This window comes from Dryobates pubescens, chromosome 11 (genome assembly GCF_014839835.1).
Source record: "Dryobates pubescens isolate bDryPub1 chromosome 11, bDryPub1.pri, whole genome shotgun sequence".
NCBI lineage: Eukaryota > Metazoa > Chordata > Aves > Piciformes > Picidae > Dryobates > Dryobates pubescens.
The window spans coordinates 32566590-32582135 of NC_071622.1; the positions used below are offsets into that span (position 1 = coordinate 32566590).

The 15546-nt window shown below is 56.0% G+C and overlaps 1 protein-coding gene across 4 annotated transcripts in view; it reads left to right on the plus strand.

Moving 5' to 3' along the window:
• Positions 1–1706: 1706 nt before the first annotated feature.
• Positions 1707–15546, plus strand: part of SSBP3 (single stranded DNA binding protein 3) — a 72040-nt gene continuing 58200 nt past the window's right edge. Inside the window, exons 1-4 of one of the 4 annotated variants that reach the window (XM_054165144.1) lie at positions 1707–1982; positions 2118–2190; positions 2407–2468; positions 3143–3227. In XM_054165144.1, the coding sequence (XP_054021119.1) occupies positions 1927–1982; positions 2118–2190; positions 2407–2468; positions 3143–3227 (276 nt within the window). In that variant the 5' untranslated portion in view covers positions 1707–1926. The remainder of the gene's footprint in view (positions 1983–2117; positions 2191–2406; positions 2469–3142; positions 3228–15546) is intronic. The other 3 variants (XM_054165145.1, XM_054165146.1, XM_054165147.1) reach the window with 3 other exon arrangements.

The following is a 15546-nucleotide window of genomic DNA, read 5'->3' on the forward strand; positions in this document are numbered from 1 at the left end:
CCACCTCCACACAGAAGGTACGGAATATGGGAGTATTATTTTTAACTGGAGATATTTTGTGAACATCTCACGTGCTGCTGGAGGGTCAAATTTATCCCATAGCCTCAGTCCCAGGGGAGGCTCCTGGTTATTTTTGAGCCCATCAGAGCAGCAGAGCAGGGGGATGCAAAGGCCTAGGAGACACAAAGTCTGGGATTTGTCTGGCCTGGCCCTCCGGTCTCTGCTGCAGAGGCACGCATGGAACACAGCCCCTAATGCCTCTCATCGTCCCTGGTGTCACCCCAGCCCCTTACCCTGCAAAGTGAAACCTCGTGCAAAGTAAAACTTGTGCAAAGCACCAAGTCCTCTCTTTCCAAGGAGAGGCTCTCAAACACATTCAAGTTCTGATCCCTTCCGACCTACCGCATTGCAAGGAGATTTTTTTTATTCCCCTGGTTTGTTCTAAACCTTGCTTTAAAGCGAGTTTGGCCCTGCTCAGGCAGGTCCCCACGGCCATGCACATTCCCACGGGGTGCAGGAGCACTCCCTGCCGCCCCGGGAGTTACTCCTACGCCCCGAGCCTCCCTGCCCTCGCGTAGGGCCCCGCTCAGACTTTTTGTGCTCCTCGGTGTTTTGCAGGACGAGGCTCCATGCGCGAAACCTCCCGGTTTTAACGCTCGGCAACTAATCACATAGCCCCTACCCAGCGCGCAGCCGCCGACCCTGCGGGGGTTTTGTTCAGCGGTTTGGAGGTAGAGGTGAGGCCGGGGCAGGGCGGGGAGGCTGGCGGGGGAAAGGAGGGAGAAGAGCTCCTTGAGGCCCTTATTTTTTGTGCTGTCCCAACATCTGTGGCAGTTTCCATGGGAGCGCTGGGTGGGCTCCCGCATGCCGGCGGGGCCAAGGATGCAAAGCCCAGCTGCCCGAACAAGGGTGTCTTGCCCGAACCTCCGGCAAACCCCCGGTCAGGGGCAAAAGTCTCCCCACAACCCATTCTGAGGGACCCCAGCATGGCAGCGAGTCTGGGATCCTCCCCCATCCAGACGGGAATTCTCCCGAAGCCCAAGGAGATGCTTTTCCCCCCATATTAGTAACGGCAACCAAGCGAAACCAAGCCTCGCCCCAAGAGGAGAGGCGCTGAAGTTGGCAGCCTGAAGCGAGGAAACTCGGCCCCAGACTCCCCTCAGGGCTCCTCACAAGGCAGGCGGCCTCGCTCTGAGGTAACCGCCCGCAGCGCCGAGCTTGGGGTGAGGGACCTGGCGGGGCCGGGTTGCAGGCGGTGGGAGGTGGAGGCTGGTCCTCGCCCCCGCCTCCCACCGCCTCCAGCCTGGCCCCGCCGGGTCCCGCCCGGCGCCGCGGCCAGAGCAGAGGCAGCGCCCGCCCGGGCTCAGCGCCGCTCCCTCCTCCCTCAGCAACCCGGCGGGCGGTTTCAAGTCCCCCCTTCCGAGGTCTCCGCGGCGCCGACCAATCAGAGAGCGCTGCGCGCCGCGGCCCGGCGCCTTAAAGGGACACACGGCGCCGCCGCGCTGGGAGAGTCGAGTTGCCTAGGGGGCTGAACTAGAGGCACTAGGACCGCGCGGTGACCGCGCTCCCTCCCTCCTTTCCCCGCCGCGGGAGGCCGCCCGCCCGCCGCCTCCGGAGAGGGGGGTGGGTGGGCGTGTCGCGGGTCGGCCCCGCCTTTGCTCGGTGCTGATTGGTGGCAGCCAGCGCCCGTCAGCTGAGGGGGGGTGGTGCTCGGCGCGGCCACGTTCGGGTGCGCGGCCAGCGGCGCGGCGGGCGCAGCGAGCGGCGGCGGCGAGCGCGGGGCGATGGGGGCGCGGCGGCGGCCGGCGCTCTGACAGCCCCCGGCGCTCCCTCAGCGGCAGGCACAGCGGCTCCCGGCGGCGTTTGTGGTGGTGGTGGCGGCAGCGGCAGCAGCAACAGCGGCCGCCCCCCTCCTCGGCGCGGACCATGTTCGCCAAAGGGAAGGGCTCGGCGGTGCCCTCGGACGGGCAGGCGCGGGAGAAGTAAGCCGGAGGAGCTGGGGGGGAGCGGGGCGGCGGCGACGGTGATGGGGCGGCTTTGTGCGGGGCGGGAGGTGTGTGTGGGGGAGATCCTCCTCCTTCGCTTGTCGCCGCTGACCCGCCGTTCGGCTGTTGTAGGCTGGCGCTGTACGTCTACGAGTACCTGCTGCACGTCGGCGCCCAGAAGTCGGCGCAGACCTTCCTGTCCGAGGTGAGCCCCGCCGCCCCCCGCGCCCTTTGTGCGCCGCCGCACGCACGCCCGCCCTCCATCTTGCGCGGGGCGGCGGCGGCGCCGGGGGGTCGCCACGCGTGGGGGGCCCACGCCCACTCGTGACCACCCCCCACCCGCCACCACCTTTCTCTCCTCCAACCTCCCTCCCTCCCCCACTCCACCCCACACACACCCTCGCCTATCTCTTACCCGCAGATCCGGTGGGAGAAGAACATAACGTTGGGCGAGCCCCCCGGCTTCCTGCACTCCTGGTGGTGGTAAGTACCGGGGGTGGGTCTGTCCGGGCGGGTGGGAGGGCGCACACGCACCCGGGGCCCCGTCGCGGGTGCCTCCCCCGGGCTGCCCGAGAGCCCTGGAGTGGGGTGTGGGAGTTGTACTGGCGGAGCTCGGCTCCACGGGGTGAAGCTCCGGTGACGGCGTGAGTCAGCAGCGGCGAGCCCCACACCGCCTGGGCTCCTCGCTCCCGCTCCCCGCAGGGTGCCGAGGAGCGGCGGAGCCAGTCCCGGCCCCGCGGGAACGGGCGGGGAGGCGGTAGGCCGGCTGGCAGGCCTCCTGCCTGGCAGCTCTCGGGGACAGAAAGCCGCTGGGCATGAGCAGAGAGCCCGAAGTTATGGTGGGGCAGTTGGGAAGCCTGGGGGATGGCAGGTTGAGGTGGCAGCGCTGTGGTGAGGGCTGGAGAAGTCCCTGAAGCGCCACGGGTGTTAGCCCTTTTAAAGGCTTCTTTTGCCTCTTAAAACACCCAGTGTCACCCATCCCGCGGGAAGCAGCGGTGTCAAGCTCGGACATGCGACCGCTTCTGGCCGAGGTCCGCTCCCTGACCGTGGGCCTAGTGGGGTGGGAAGCTGCTTACCTCCACTGACCCTGCACACTGTCTTAATGCGGGAGCCCTGTCGAGTAACCATCTCCTCTCTTGACTTTCTCCACCACGCAGCGTGTTCTGGGACCTTTACTGCGCAGCTCCCGAAAGGCGAGACACTTGTGAGCATTCGAGTGAGGCGAAAGCCTTTCATGACTACGTGAGTAACAAGTTTCTAATCCTCGCGGTAATTACGGCGTTGGGGAGCTCCGGCTTCTCCCTGCGCACCGAAAGCCAACCTTAGCTGCCTGGCAAAATCGTGGTGGAGTTTTTTTTGTTGTTGTTTTGTGGTTTTTGTTTGGTTGTTGTGTTGCTTTTTATTTTTTATTTTTTTAACCAACAATGTTCTGATTTGACTGAACAGTCTTTCATAATGTTGCAATTATGTAAATTAGCTCTGATAGTTATCTTAAGCACTTAAAGGCATTCTGGCTATTGGTAGAATGAAGAAGTTTTGCATAGCAATGCACAACAAAGCATTTTCTAGGGGATGGATGGTGAGATACTTAATGCTCAGGACATCTCAAAGGGTGGGCAGGTTGGGTTGTGATGGGGAGGAGGGGGAGAATCCTCCAGTTTGCTGTTGAATGCCCTAGTGACTCTCTGCCAAGTCAGGTTGCCTACCTGAGTCCTCCCTTGAGACCAAGGTAGAGGGGTCTTTGCTCGTTGAAGGTGGTGTTGTGGACCCCCTTTGGTTGATGGTGTGCATCTGGTCTGTTGTTATTGTGTGGTATCCTCTGCAGGAGTGTCAGCATTGCCCAGGTGTGATGCTCCTGGGGTGGGATACTGGGGCTGAGGCGCTTCCCCAAAAAGACCCTTCTTGGAAGGGGTTCCTGGCATGGTGGCTCCAGTGGGCAATGGGTGGGCTGCCCGCTCTTGGTCCCCGCTTGCGTTGCCTGCATCCGCAGCGTCGGGAGGAATTCGCATCAAAGGATTAGTCACCTGGCTGTGGGCTTGGACCCTAGTCAAGTGAGTTTAAACCCTGTAGCAGGAGCTGGTTTTGTCTGCTCTGGGGAGCCTATGGTATGGAAACCATTTTTCCTCCCTTCCCAAGTTTCTCGTTGCCTCAACATGCCTGGATTGGGATGCGCAAGGGAAGGTTTGCCGGCGAGCAGCGCTGGGTGAGCATCTTGGGGACCTCTGCGCTTGCGCCTGTGTGCTGGCCCTGGCTGTGGCTGTTGCCCTGGGGTGCGGGCAGTGCCAAGCTGCCAGAGAGCCTTGGCTGGCTGCTGAGCTGCCCCTCTGCTGGAAAACTGCCCATCCTGCCAAGGCAGATCTGGGTGTTTGTCTGTCTGTCCCTCCCCAACGCTGCTGTCTGCATCGCTTGTTTTTACTGGGTCGGATTAAGATGGTGAACTCCTGAACCAAAGGGTCACAGCAGATAAGCAGTGGCACATCCACCAGTGCTCAGCTCAGCATGGTCGGTTGCTCACTTCCTGGGCCAAAACCTTGGTGTTTTGGAGCCCAGGTGGAACAGTAGACTGGGGAGGAGAAAGGCAAAGGTGTAGGTCTTTGGGCAACAAAGCCACAGGTGAAGATAACATTAGCAACCAAGACATTGTAATGCTCCGTTTGCAGCAGTCTCTTTGTCATGTCTGAGGATTTAGTGTATTTAGAGAAATTAATCTTTTTTTAGCTGGGTAATAATTCTAACAATAGGCCTGAGTGCATTAGATGATTCGCGTAAACTTCTTTCAATACACGTTGTTGTAAGCTTACAGTGAACAGGCACAATCCTGATTGTTTTTAATTCCCGCTCTAATGCAGTTTTGTAACAGCCCTAAGTGCTTTACCTTTTGGGTAAAGAAGATTTTTCATTCCCCTGTGCCCCTGGGCTTGGTGGCACTGATTTGGTTTCCCTGGGTGTGTTTTGGCCTCAAAGCAGAGGCTGTGCTCTGTGGTGTGGCAGGTGGCAGATGCTCGTGGTGCAGCCCCTCTCCAGGGAGCGGCGTTTTCCCGTCACAGCGTGTACTTTACAGGGCGAGGGACCTGCCTGGCCAAAACTTAAATATTGACCAAACAGCCAAATGATAGCTCTGGGAGTGTGAATGGTGCCTTGTTTCTTGCCAGTCTCTGTGCTAGGGCAGGCTGCTGGTAGTGGTGAGCACGATGGTCAGCCTCGTTGACGGGCGCTGGCGCAGGCATGCAGGGTTTTTATCAAGTACCAAACCCTGTAACCCATCAGTGGCCTGTGGCAGCTAAAAATGGGGCACAAGCCCTGAAGAGGGCTGGATCAGCGAGGCATGAATCAATTCATGTGGTGGTTGTGGTTAAAAATATCCCAATACAAGCTTTGGCCCAGGTTGATAGAACGTGGTATTTACACTTGGCCAATGATGAGCAACCTCTGCATGGCTAGTTTGGTGTTTGCCCAAAATACGGCATTTATTTACCCAAAGATGATATATTCACTGTGCTGTTCTAAAGACAAAACCAGGGTGATGCCCTGGGGAGCAGCACAGTGGTGCTGGGCCAGCTGGGGCTTGGCACGGCACCCTCCTGTAGCCAGTGTTGGAGGGGTGCTTGCCTGGGAGTTGTGTCTTTGGGAGGGGAGTGCTTCATTAGCAGGGTGCTAACAGTGGGATTTGCATGCTGTGCCGTTTCCACTTCATTTCCTAGTGTAACTGTGTGAAAACTATTAGAAGCAGCAGGACAAATCACCAATTTCCCCCTCCAGTTCTTCATATTTAAGTCTTCAGCAATAGGAAGAAAGAGAAATCTCAACCCTCTTCTTTGGGAGACCCTTAAAAGCTGTGGGCTCTTGCTATGGCTTTTCTCATGAGCTGGAACAAAAGGCTGCTGGTAGAAAGGCACTTCTTGGGAGAGTGGGGATGGGAGCTGGGATTCACCTGGCAGGAAGAATGTTGCATTTCTTTCCTTTGGACTGCCTTGTGTCTCTTAACACAGCTAACAAGTTGTGATGGTGCAAGGTTTACTAGTCGGTCTCTCCCACTTTTATCAAAAGAGTTTGTCCAAGTTAACAGAATCACACAATATATCTAGTTGGAAGAGACCTCCAAGCTCATTTAGTCCAACCCTTCTTGATCCAGCACTGCAGGATCAGCACTAAACCAAGTCCCTAAGCATCAGGTGCTTGAACACCCCCAGGGATGGTGACTCCACCACTGTCCTGGGAAGCCCATTCCATTGTTTGTGAACCCTTTAAGTAAGGAAACATTTCCTAATATCCATTCTGTACCTCCCCTGGGGCAGCTTGGAAACATTTCCTCTGGTCTTGTTGCTTGTCATCAAGGAGAGGAGGCTGCCCCCTTCCTCGCTCCAGCCTCCCTTCAGGTAGCTGTAGAGAGCAATGAGGTCTCCCCTCAGTCTCCTCTTCTCCGGCACCATGAGCACCCAGGGACTCCTAAAACTCCCCCCCACGGGCACTGCTTTGGGTTCCTGTGCTGGGCAGAGCCCTGGGGTGAGCATGCTGTCATCCCAGGATGCTCCCACCCCCCAACTCCCCAAGCCGGTGGGCTCGCAGGGGGCTCTCTGGGCATGAGAGGGGATTTCAGGCACTGCCTTATCGGGCTGCTGGCTGGTGGTAGTTGAGCATTTCAACACCCTGAAAGCCAATACAATTTGAGTTAGCAGTGATGACTGCCAGTTTAAATACCGCAGTGAATTTCTGTCAGAGAGGTAATACATAGGAAGGGGAATTGCAGAAAACTTGATCACCAGAACCACTTCAGTCGATTTTGGCCTCGAGCTACAGAAAATGAACTTAAATCTAGTTGGCTGTTGCTGCAGACTTTTTGTGGTATGGCTCTGCCTGCGTGGCCAGCTCAGGAGAGTTAAAATTGGGGTAGCTTCTGGCTGACAAGAGACCTTTTGGCTTCATCCTTCCCCTCCTTCCAGCTGCCCACTGAGAAGGACCTACACCTAGGAGCATTTGAAATGCTGTTTTCTTTGCAGTGCAAGATGTACAAAGTGGTGTCTTCAACTTGCCCTTAATGCAAAGCATTGATTTACTTCTTTTCTGGACTTTGGAAAGCTGTTGCAGTTCTGACTTGGGTCTGGAAGGATGCTCTGCTCTGGTGGGGATGGTTGCTGCTGGAAAGGTGGCAAAAGATGGTGTGCTTGGGGCTTGTGCTCTCCCATCCTGGTTGAGGATGGCCAGGGCTCTTCCGTTTTCATCACCACCTGAAGCAGTTCCACTTGGGTTGAGGTCTTGCTGAGAGGGCTTCTGAAGCTTCTGGATAGGTATAGCTTTCAGGCTTGCTGGCATTGGTGTGTGAGACTGCTTGGTGGGGAACGAGCTGAAACCCAAGGGGCTGAAAGGGTTTTAGACTGTTGACAGTACAAACTGGGAGTGTCACCCAGGCACTGGAGTTTGAACCCCAGCTGTTTCCTCCACTCTGAGTGCCCTCCCAGCCATGCTTTGGAGGTGAGGCATGGGAAATAGTCCTTTTCTGCTGGATCTGCCCTGGCTGGCTGTGGGAAAGGCTCCCATGCTAGTATAACTGCCTGGATCTCCCTGGGTTGCAGGGGAGCATCTCCTTGTCACAGCATCTTCTGTTCCTTGGGGACTGTGTGGCCACCTCATGGTTTGGTACCTCAGCAGGTGAGATGGCCATGTGAGACCTCTCCTGGGAGGAGATGCTCTGCATAAGGGTGTGGTATGACTGTGTCCTATGTCAGGCTGTCGTCTTGATCAGCAAAAGCTGTGAGCTCCAGGCACCCACAGCTGCATGGCATGGGTGTGTAACCAGCAAGCACAGTCTTAATGATGTTGGTCCCATGAGTGCTCCTGCAGTGGTGTGGTGGTGTTGGTCCCATGAGTGCTTCTGCAACATGCCCTTCGCACCCAGTGTATTTGAAAGATGCTGTGTAGGAGAGTAGGTGTTTTGGGACAGGTTTGGCACAACAGAGGGACAGGGTTTGGAAACAGCTGTGTGTAGCCCCAGGATGCCCCCATGAGCGTTGCCTGAGCCCTGGTGATGGGGCTTAGCCAGTGGTACATGCCGCTCCATCCCATCTCTTCACAGGACTGTGCTCCATCTGGGCTCCATCCAGCTTGGCTCTGCAGGGACAGGGTTCCCCAGTAGGTAACCGGAGAGAGGAGTTTCCTTTGGGAGTGGCGGGCTGCCAGGAGCAGCTGCAAAACTCCACATCACTTGAAAACCCAAACCGAATAAATACAGAAATTCCCTCTCTTGGCAGCCTGCTGGGCTCAGCCTTCCCTCCCAGTTTCGGGTCCTGGTGTGCCCATTCCTCTTATTAGTCTTAGTGTCTCTTAAACTCTGTTTTTACTGGAGTGCTGGGCAAAGTTGGATTAGTTTAATTTTGTATTTTAAACGCTCATCTGTGGTGACAGAGCAACCTCTGGCGCTGTGCTTCCTGCTGCCCCGTGGCAGGACCGGGGCGTTCCGGAGCAGCACCTTTCCATGGGTGATGCCGATGGAGAAGCCTCTGGTGTGAAACTGGAGGTCAGAGCCCAGAGCTTATGTCTTAGTCTTTGACTGGGGAGCCTAAATATTTATCCTGTTCTGTCCCTAATGAAAACAAATTGTCAACAGTTGTTCAGTAACTGACTAAATTAAAATCTGTAATTAGTCAATTAGATTAAAGAGTTGGCACAACCTGATTGTATCATGCTGGTTAGGTTATTAAGAGAAAGGGTGTGATTTTTAATTACTGAATGCTAATTTTGACAGTTTCAAATGGAAACAGACGTTCCCCCCCTCCTTCTACCCCACCCCAAGTGCCTCTGCAAAAGTAAAGCAGGGGATGGGTATTATGTCAACAAATAATGTGAAGATGCAAAGTTTCTCCAGCTCTGATCCGGGAGGGGTTTTTATCAGAAAGCCCGGGGTGGGATAGGAGGAAAGGGTGGATTTCTTCAGCCCTGGCTGATGATGGGAGGGTGGTTGGGGGTTTGTGCCTCCTATAAGGACCCCCTTATGCTAGAGTGGTTGTCTGGGTCCTGCCTGGAGAGGTCCTCCCTTTGCTGTGCCCATCGCTGGTCTTGGTGTGCGTGGGTCAGCGTGCCCTCGCCTTGCAGCAATGAGACAGATTTGAGTCTTTCTTATTTTCGGTGGGGTTTTGTATGATTGTAAATCCCCTCCCCCCTCCCAGTGCTCGAGAGGGGCAAAGCCCACAGCAGGGAGGAGGAGGAGGAGGAAGGCCTGGCTCGGTAAATGCTGCAGCCCGGCGCCATCCCATTGTTTGCCCCGCACGGCCACGTGGGCGAGCGCGGTGGGGCCGGCGAGGGGACCCGGCACGGTGGGCTGCGGGGGGCCTCCGGCAGATGCTCGCTTCTGGGCGAGCACAAAGCTTCCCAGCCCTGCCCTCCGCCGCTTTCCGGGGTCCCTTTGGAGGAACGAAGAGGGCGAGGGGCTGCGAGCGGCCGTGCCGGTGAGGCTGGCCAGCCGTCTGGCGCGGGGGTGGTGGTGGGGTGGTCCCCGTCCTGCTGCAGCGGGCAGCGGGGAGGTTCGTTAGGTCAGGACGCTGCGTATTGGGTACGAGTGAGGCTTTCCTGTTCTCCTGATCATTTCCTTCCTTACCTTGGAAACTTGGATTTTCTCCTACCTTTTGTTCCCTATTTTTCTCTTGCAAAGCCGTCCATGGATCTGTTGGAAACAGCTGCCTGAGCCTGTGCCGGCGAGCAGGCAGGGCTCCGGCTCTTTCTCCTCTTTCACTGTGCAGAGCCAGCACCACCTAAATGGCACCCGGCTGTGAAAAGCCCTCACTGCCAGGGGGGTGCTCTAGAGAGGACCCGGGGGAGCTGCCGCAGCAGCAGCATTTGTCCCTCTTTTATCTGGGGATCCATATACAGAGAGAGATAGCAGAGCGAGGGATGCAGCGCCTGGAGCAGCTGATGCTCCCCACAGCGTATCCAGCCCAGCTGGTGGTGGGGTCTGCTCCACTGTGCCCACAGGGACGATGGAGCTGGCTGTGTCCCCATGAGCATCACGTGGCCATCTCACCAGCATCCCACTCACGGGTCAGGTTATGAAACTCCTGCTGAAGCTTCTCCTCAGCTCATGAGCACATTCCCCTTTATTTCCCAGCAGCTTTCCCCTCAGAGTCCTGACCCTGCAGACCCGTAGGGGTAGACACCCACCTCCGTCCCCAGGGCTGGGGGCCTCGGTGGGGTGGAAGCAGAGCTTTGCTCTGGGCTGGCAGGGAGTGAAACTGGCTCTTGGCAAGTAAACAAATACCTCGCCTCTGCCTCAGTTTGGGGTTTGTTTTTCTTCTCTCAAAACTCCTGCTTGTGGCCACAAGTGCCAGGAGCTGAGTTCAAAGCTACAGCTGTGCAGTTGGGGGGGCAGGGGGGCGGGGGGTGGTGCTCTAAAACACAGGGTGACTGCTTGTTGGTGCTGCTTCCCGCACAAGTTGGGAAACAGCTGTCCCCACCCTCCCACCCACCTTCACCTCCCTGCTCCCATCCCTGCATCCCACAGAGGTGACGCCCAGCCCCCGTGCCTGGCTAAGGCAAGAAGGGCACCTGAGGAGGGGGCTTTGGAGGGTGAGGTTTGGGCAGCTCCCCCTGCAGTAGGGCTGGCTTTTCTTTTGTCTCAGGTTTGTGTGTTCGAATCGGGGTTTTGGTTGTGTTTTTTTTTTTTTTCTCCTCCTGGAGAAGAGAAGAAATTCCCATTCCTGCCTGAGTTCAGTGCTGCGTGCAGGGAGGCTGTTAAGAGCAGAATTAAGCAAAGCAGATCTCTGTGTGTGTGCGTAGAGATGCAGTTTGATCTCTGCAACGTGCACAATTACGGTGTACGCAGGGGTGCAGATGGGCAGGGGTGCACGTGCCGGCGTATTTGTTGCGTGGTTGGGGTGCTGGAGCAGAGCAGAGCTTGCCCCCCAGCCATCAAGCGCTCTCCCACTCGCCTTACTCATCCCCCTCCGTGGCTATCGCGGCCCTGACCGGTTGGTTTTAGCCACCAGTTGTTTGTAGCAAGGTGATTTGCACTCCTGAGTTCCAGGCGGGAGGCTGCGGGGGCCGTCTGTCTGTCCGTGTGTGAGGCAGCGCCGCTTGCGGCCTGCCACCTCAAGATAAAGTCCAGAGGAGGACCTCTGGCTGTGTCTTAAGCTAACATTTGCTTTTTAATTTTTTTTTCTTCTTCATGTTTCTGCATCAATCCTTGAACGTTTGCTCTGGCGCCTCTTCTCCTGGGGTGCGGCTGCTTTCTGTAGTGAAAATGAGCTCTCGCTGCCCTCCTGCCTGCCTCAGACAGGCCTTGCGCTGGGGGCTTTTGCCTCGCATTTTCCCTGGGTTTGGGCTGGTTTCTTACAACCCCCCAGAGCTGAGCTTGCACCTAGAAATGGGATGGGTTTTTTTTTGGCGACAAACTGAAGCAGGGGATGCGCTGCAGCAGCTCTGCCTTGATGGTGAGTGTGACTTGCCTGGCATGGCCGTGGTGCCGGCATGGTCATGGTGCCAGCCTCCCATGGCATTCCTGGCATCCCATGGTGATGCCAGCCATCCCAGAGCCAGTCCCTCCTACCTGAACTGGGTTTTCATCTGCATTCCCCTCCCACCCCAGGTCCCGCCTGTGCGGCTGCCATTGCACCCAGGGCTTCTAGTCCAGCCCTGATGGTTGCCCAGCAAGGCGAGTGGCCAGCTGGCGTCCTGCTCCTCCCAGAGCAGCCTTATTGCAAAGGTGTCCCCAGCCTCGACTTTCCTAATTTATTCATTTCTGGTGACTTTAAGGTGGGGAAAACCCCTGTGTCACCCCCTCCAGGCAGCTAGCAGTGCCAGGCTCTGCCCTTGGGCAGACAGGGAGCTGCTGCCTGCCCTGAGCACTCTGCCTTGCAGCTCAGCTTCCGGGCTGAGGAGGAGCTGGGAGCTTGGGTTGTTGTTTTGGGGGTTTTTAAGTGGAAAAAACCAAAAAAACAAACAAAAAAAGTAGGCAGTGCAGGCTGAGGAAGGGGGCAGGGCGCTTCCTCCAGCGCACCCTGGTTTGGGGTGAGCAGATAAGGCTGCACCATCATGCTGGCAGAGCATCCTCCTTGCCCTCCCCAGCCCTTGCTGGGTGCTCCTCCCAGGTTTTAGGGGGAACTCTACTGGGATAAAGGCAGCCTGTAGGGCTCGGGGACTGTGTGAGCCCCCATGTCCCTCTTCCTGGGAGCGATGCTTGCAGTGAGGAGCAGGAGAGGCAGAAGTGCTGCCCTCCCCCTGGGCTCCTTTCTGTGGGAGAGCCATGCAGCTGCTGGGGTGTAAATCACACCCAGTGCCTCCCCCTCTTGCCCCGCCCTGCACCACCACCCATCTGCCTGTGGGGTGGGGAGGTGGGGGGTCATGGCTGGTAGCAGCAGTGGGATGACCTTCCATTGGCTCTTCAGCCCCCCTTGCCCTTCTTCATCCACAGCAGCTCTGGGAAGGAGCCTGCTTCTCCCTGAGGAGCAGAACCTGGGTCTGCCTGTTGGTGATGGACTCTTTGGCTGCTGGGGTCTTCTGCAGGCTGTGAACCAGGAGCTAAGTCTGGTTTTACAAGACCCTCTTGGGGTCTGGTTTGAGGCAGGGGCAACCGTGCGTTGGAATGCCTCATCAAGGAGGCTTTCAGCAGGGGTGTGTTAGGTAGGTATGGCTGGGAATGGCAGTGGGAACTCCTGAGGAAGCAAATACTGGTCCACTGTACACACTGGCATCTTCAGCCCAGCCCAAGTGGCAGTTTTCCATGGAAAAGCCATGGCTTTGTTGTACCCTGGGCATCGCAGCACTGATAACACCCAGGTGCTTCACCCCTTCTCCTCTGGAGAAAAGGTCCCAGCTGGGGCTCCCAAGGCTCATTTCCTCATTAAAAGCATATTTACTCCCTTGTCCCAGAGCCCTTCAGGGTGTTGTGGCGCGTCCTGACAGCTTGTCCGTCCTTACCTGCAGTCATGAAGGAGTTTCCAACATGACTTACATAAAGCCTTTGTACTTGGATTGCTCCACTGTGCTGCACAATGGGTTCTTTGTCATCTTGCCAGCTAATTAATTTTAACTTTTACCCTTGCTCCAACACGGTGCACTGTCCGCCTGCTCCATGTGAAGCTTCCCCCCATTCCTTAAGTGTTCTCCAAGCAGTTTGACTTGTTGCTGCTGAACATGGGAGGAAACAGCTGGCCTGGCTGGCGTTCATCTTCTGGAGAAGGAGCTGCCCTCGGGCTGCTGCCAGGGCTGAGGCTAGTGAAGAAAAAGCCATTAGGAGGCTGAAGTTTTTCTCCAGTGGCTTGTTTCTCCTGGCTGGCAGCTGAAGGTCCCCCTGGAGAACATCCTCTGATGAAAATAACAGGCTCTGCCTCCCCGGCTGGTGATTGGCACTGCATACATCTCGCAGCCAGGGGTGAAAGCCTTGGCTGCATCTTCAGGACAAAAGCCCTTGTGCTTGGGAACGTGTGTGCTCTGAGGTGTGACTGATCATTTCTGCAGGCTCAGGCTCTCTTTGATTGCCTCCTGAAAACCAGGTGGTTTTTCCCTTGCATCCTGTGGGCAAACTTTCTGCAGCACCAGCTCCAGGCACCACTGCTGCATCCCTAGTGTAGAAGGGAGCCTGCTGCTGGTACCCTCCAGGATGCTGCAAGAGAGCTGAGCATCTCCCAGAGAAGAACCAGGAGGGATGTGACCTGGTGGGAAGAAGCTCAGGGTATTTTCTTTCCATGGTTAGGAGGGATGAAGATGACCACATGCACAAACATCAGCTGGATTTGCAGCGATGGGGCTTGGATGAGGGTTGGTTGGGTTCATGTGAGCAGTGCTGGGGCAGAGGGGACCTCCCCTCTGCTTGGGATAGGGACAGTGGTGGGGCAGGAAATACGGAATTGCTGCCTTTGTGTTTAATCTGGTTGTGAGGATGGCTGTTAGAGATAATGAATTTTGCCGGTCCCTGCTGTTGTAATACAAGAACCCAACTGTCTTTCAGCACTGCGAAGGTCACTCCTCTTTATTCCTGGTTGTAAATTTTGCTGGTTACAGATGTTTGGGGTTGATGGACATGGCTAATTAAGTTTCTCCTGCCAGCCAGTTGGCAAGTTGTGGGGGTGCTGATGTAGGGGCAAGGTCAGAGGGTGGGGTGACCGTGCCAGCATCCCCTCAGCATGGTGGCCCAGCCATGAACCCACCTCACCGCAGCCCCAGAGCAAAGCGGGACTGGTTTCACCTGGGCCCTTGCACCTCTCTTTGTGATGGCTTTGGAGGAGGGTGGTGGGAAGAAGACCGCATTGGGAGCGACTTTCCATCTTGCTGCCCTCATTTTGAGGGAATATTCAGTGGGAATGGTAGCACTTAACTGTCCCCACCCTCATCTGAGGGTGGGAAGGGCTGTGGAAAAAAGATCCCCTCGATTTTTGCCATCAAGCTATCTGTGGCTCCAGCACCAGTGGAGGCTTTTTCTTTCCCAAATTGATTTTTACCAGGGTGAAAATGCCTTGCCGGGTGGCAGAGCCAATACCCCTACACCCACTTAGTACCTCAGGAGGGGCGAAAGCCTCTTGTGTAGGGCTTGAGGCCAGTGTGCTCACTGTGCCAGGCAGGAGGCTGGCCGTATGCACTACCCGCACGCTCGGAAGGCAGCACATGCTGCCGAGCCTGCCCGGCTCCCCCTGCATGCCTCATCTATGCTGGTCCACATTTTCTCCTCCTGTCCATGCCTCTTTTTACCAGCCCTCCTCTCTTTTTTTCCTTTCCCTCTTTTTTTCCTTTCCCTCTTTTTTTCCTTTCCCTCTTTTTTTCCTTTCCCTCTTTTTTTCCTTTCCCTCTTTTTTTCCTTTCCCTCTTTTTTTCCTTTCCCTCTTTTTTTCCTTTCCCTCTTTTTTTCCTTTCCCTCTTTTTTTCCTTTCCCTCTTTTTTTCCTTTCCCTCTTTTTTTCCTTTCCCTCTTTTTTTCCTTTCCCTCTTTTTTTCCTTTCCCTCTTTTTTTCCTTTCCCTCTTTTTTTCCTTTCCCTCTTTTTTTCCTTTCCCTCTTTTTTTCCTTTCCCTCTTTTTTTCCTTTCCCTCTTTTTTTCCTTTCCCTCTTTTTTTCCTTTCCCTCTTTTTTTCCTTTCCCTCTTTTTTTCCTTTCCCTCTTTTTTTCCTTTCCCTCTTTTTTTCCTTTCCCTCTTTTTTTCCTTTCCCTCTTTTTTTCCTTTCCCTCTTTTTTTCCTTTCCCTCTTTTTTTCCTTTCCCTCTTTTTTTCCTTTCCCTCTTTTTTTCCTTTCCCTCTTTTTTTCCTTTCCCTCTTTCTTCTTGCTCCCCATTACCTCAGCAAGCAGCAACGTTTGGGGCTCCCTTCTTCAGTGCATTCCAAATGGGGGTTTATCCTCCCAGTGGAGGCATCCATGGTCCCCTCTCACCCCACTGGGATGCAATCCCTGGGTGGCAAGGAGGCTGTTTTTGTACTCATGTTCCTTTCTTGTTGCGCAGCACAAACCCCATGGTCCTCGTCGTGGCTTGCTCCCGGCCTCTTCTTGGTCGCATCCGGCCTGGTGGGGCGGCTGCGGGCGTCCATCGCCTCCGTGCCGGCGTCGCTGCCATCTGTCCCCCTCCCGCGCGGCGCCGGCCTGGCGGCTGCCCG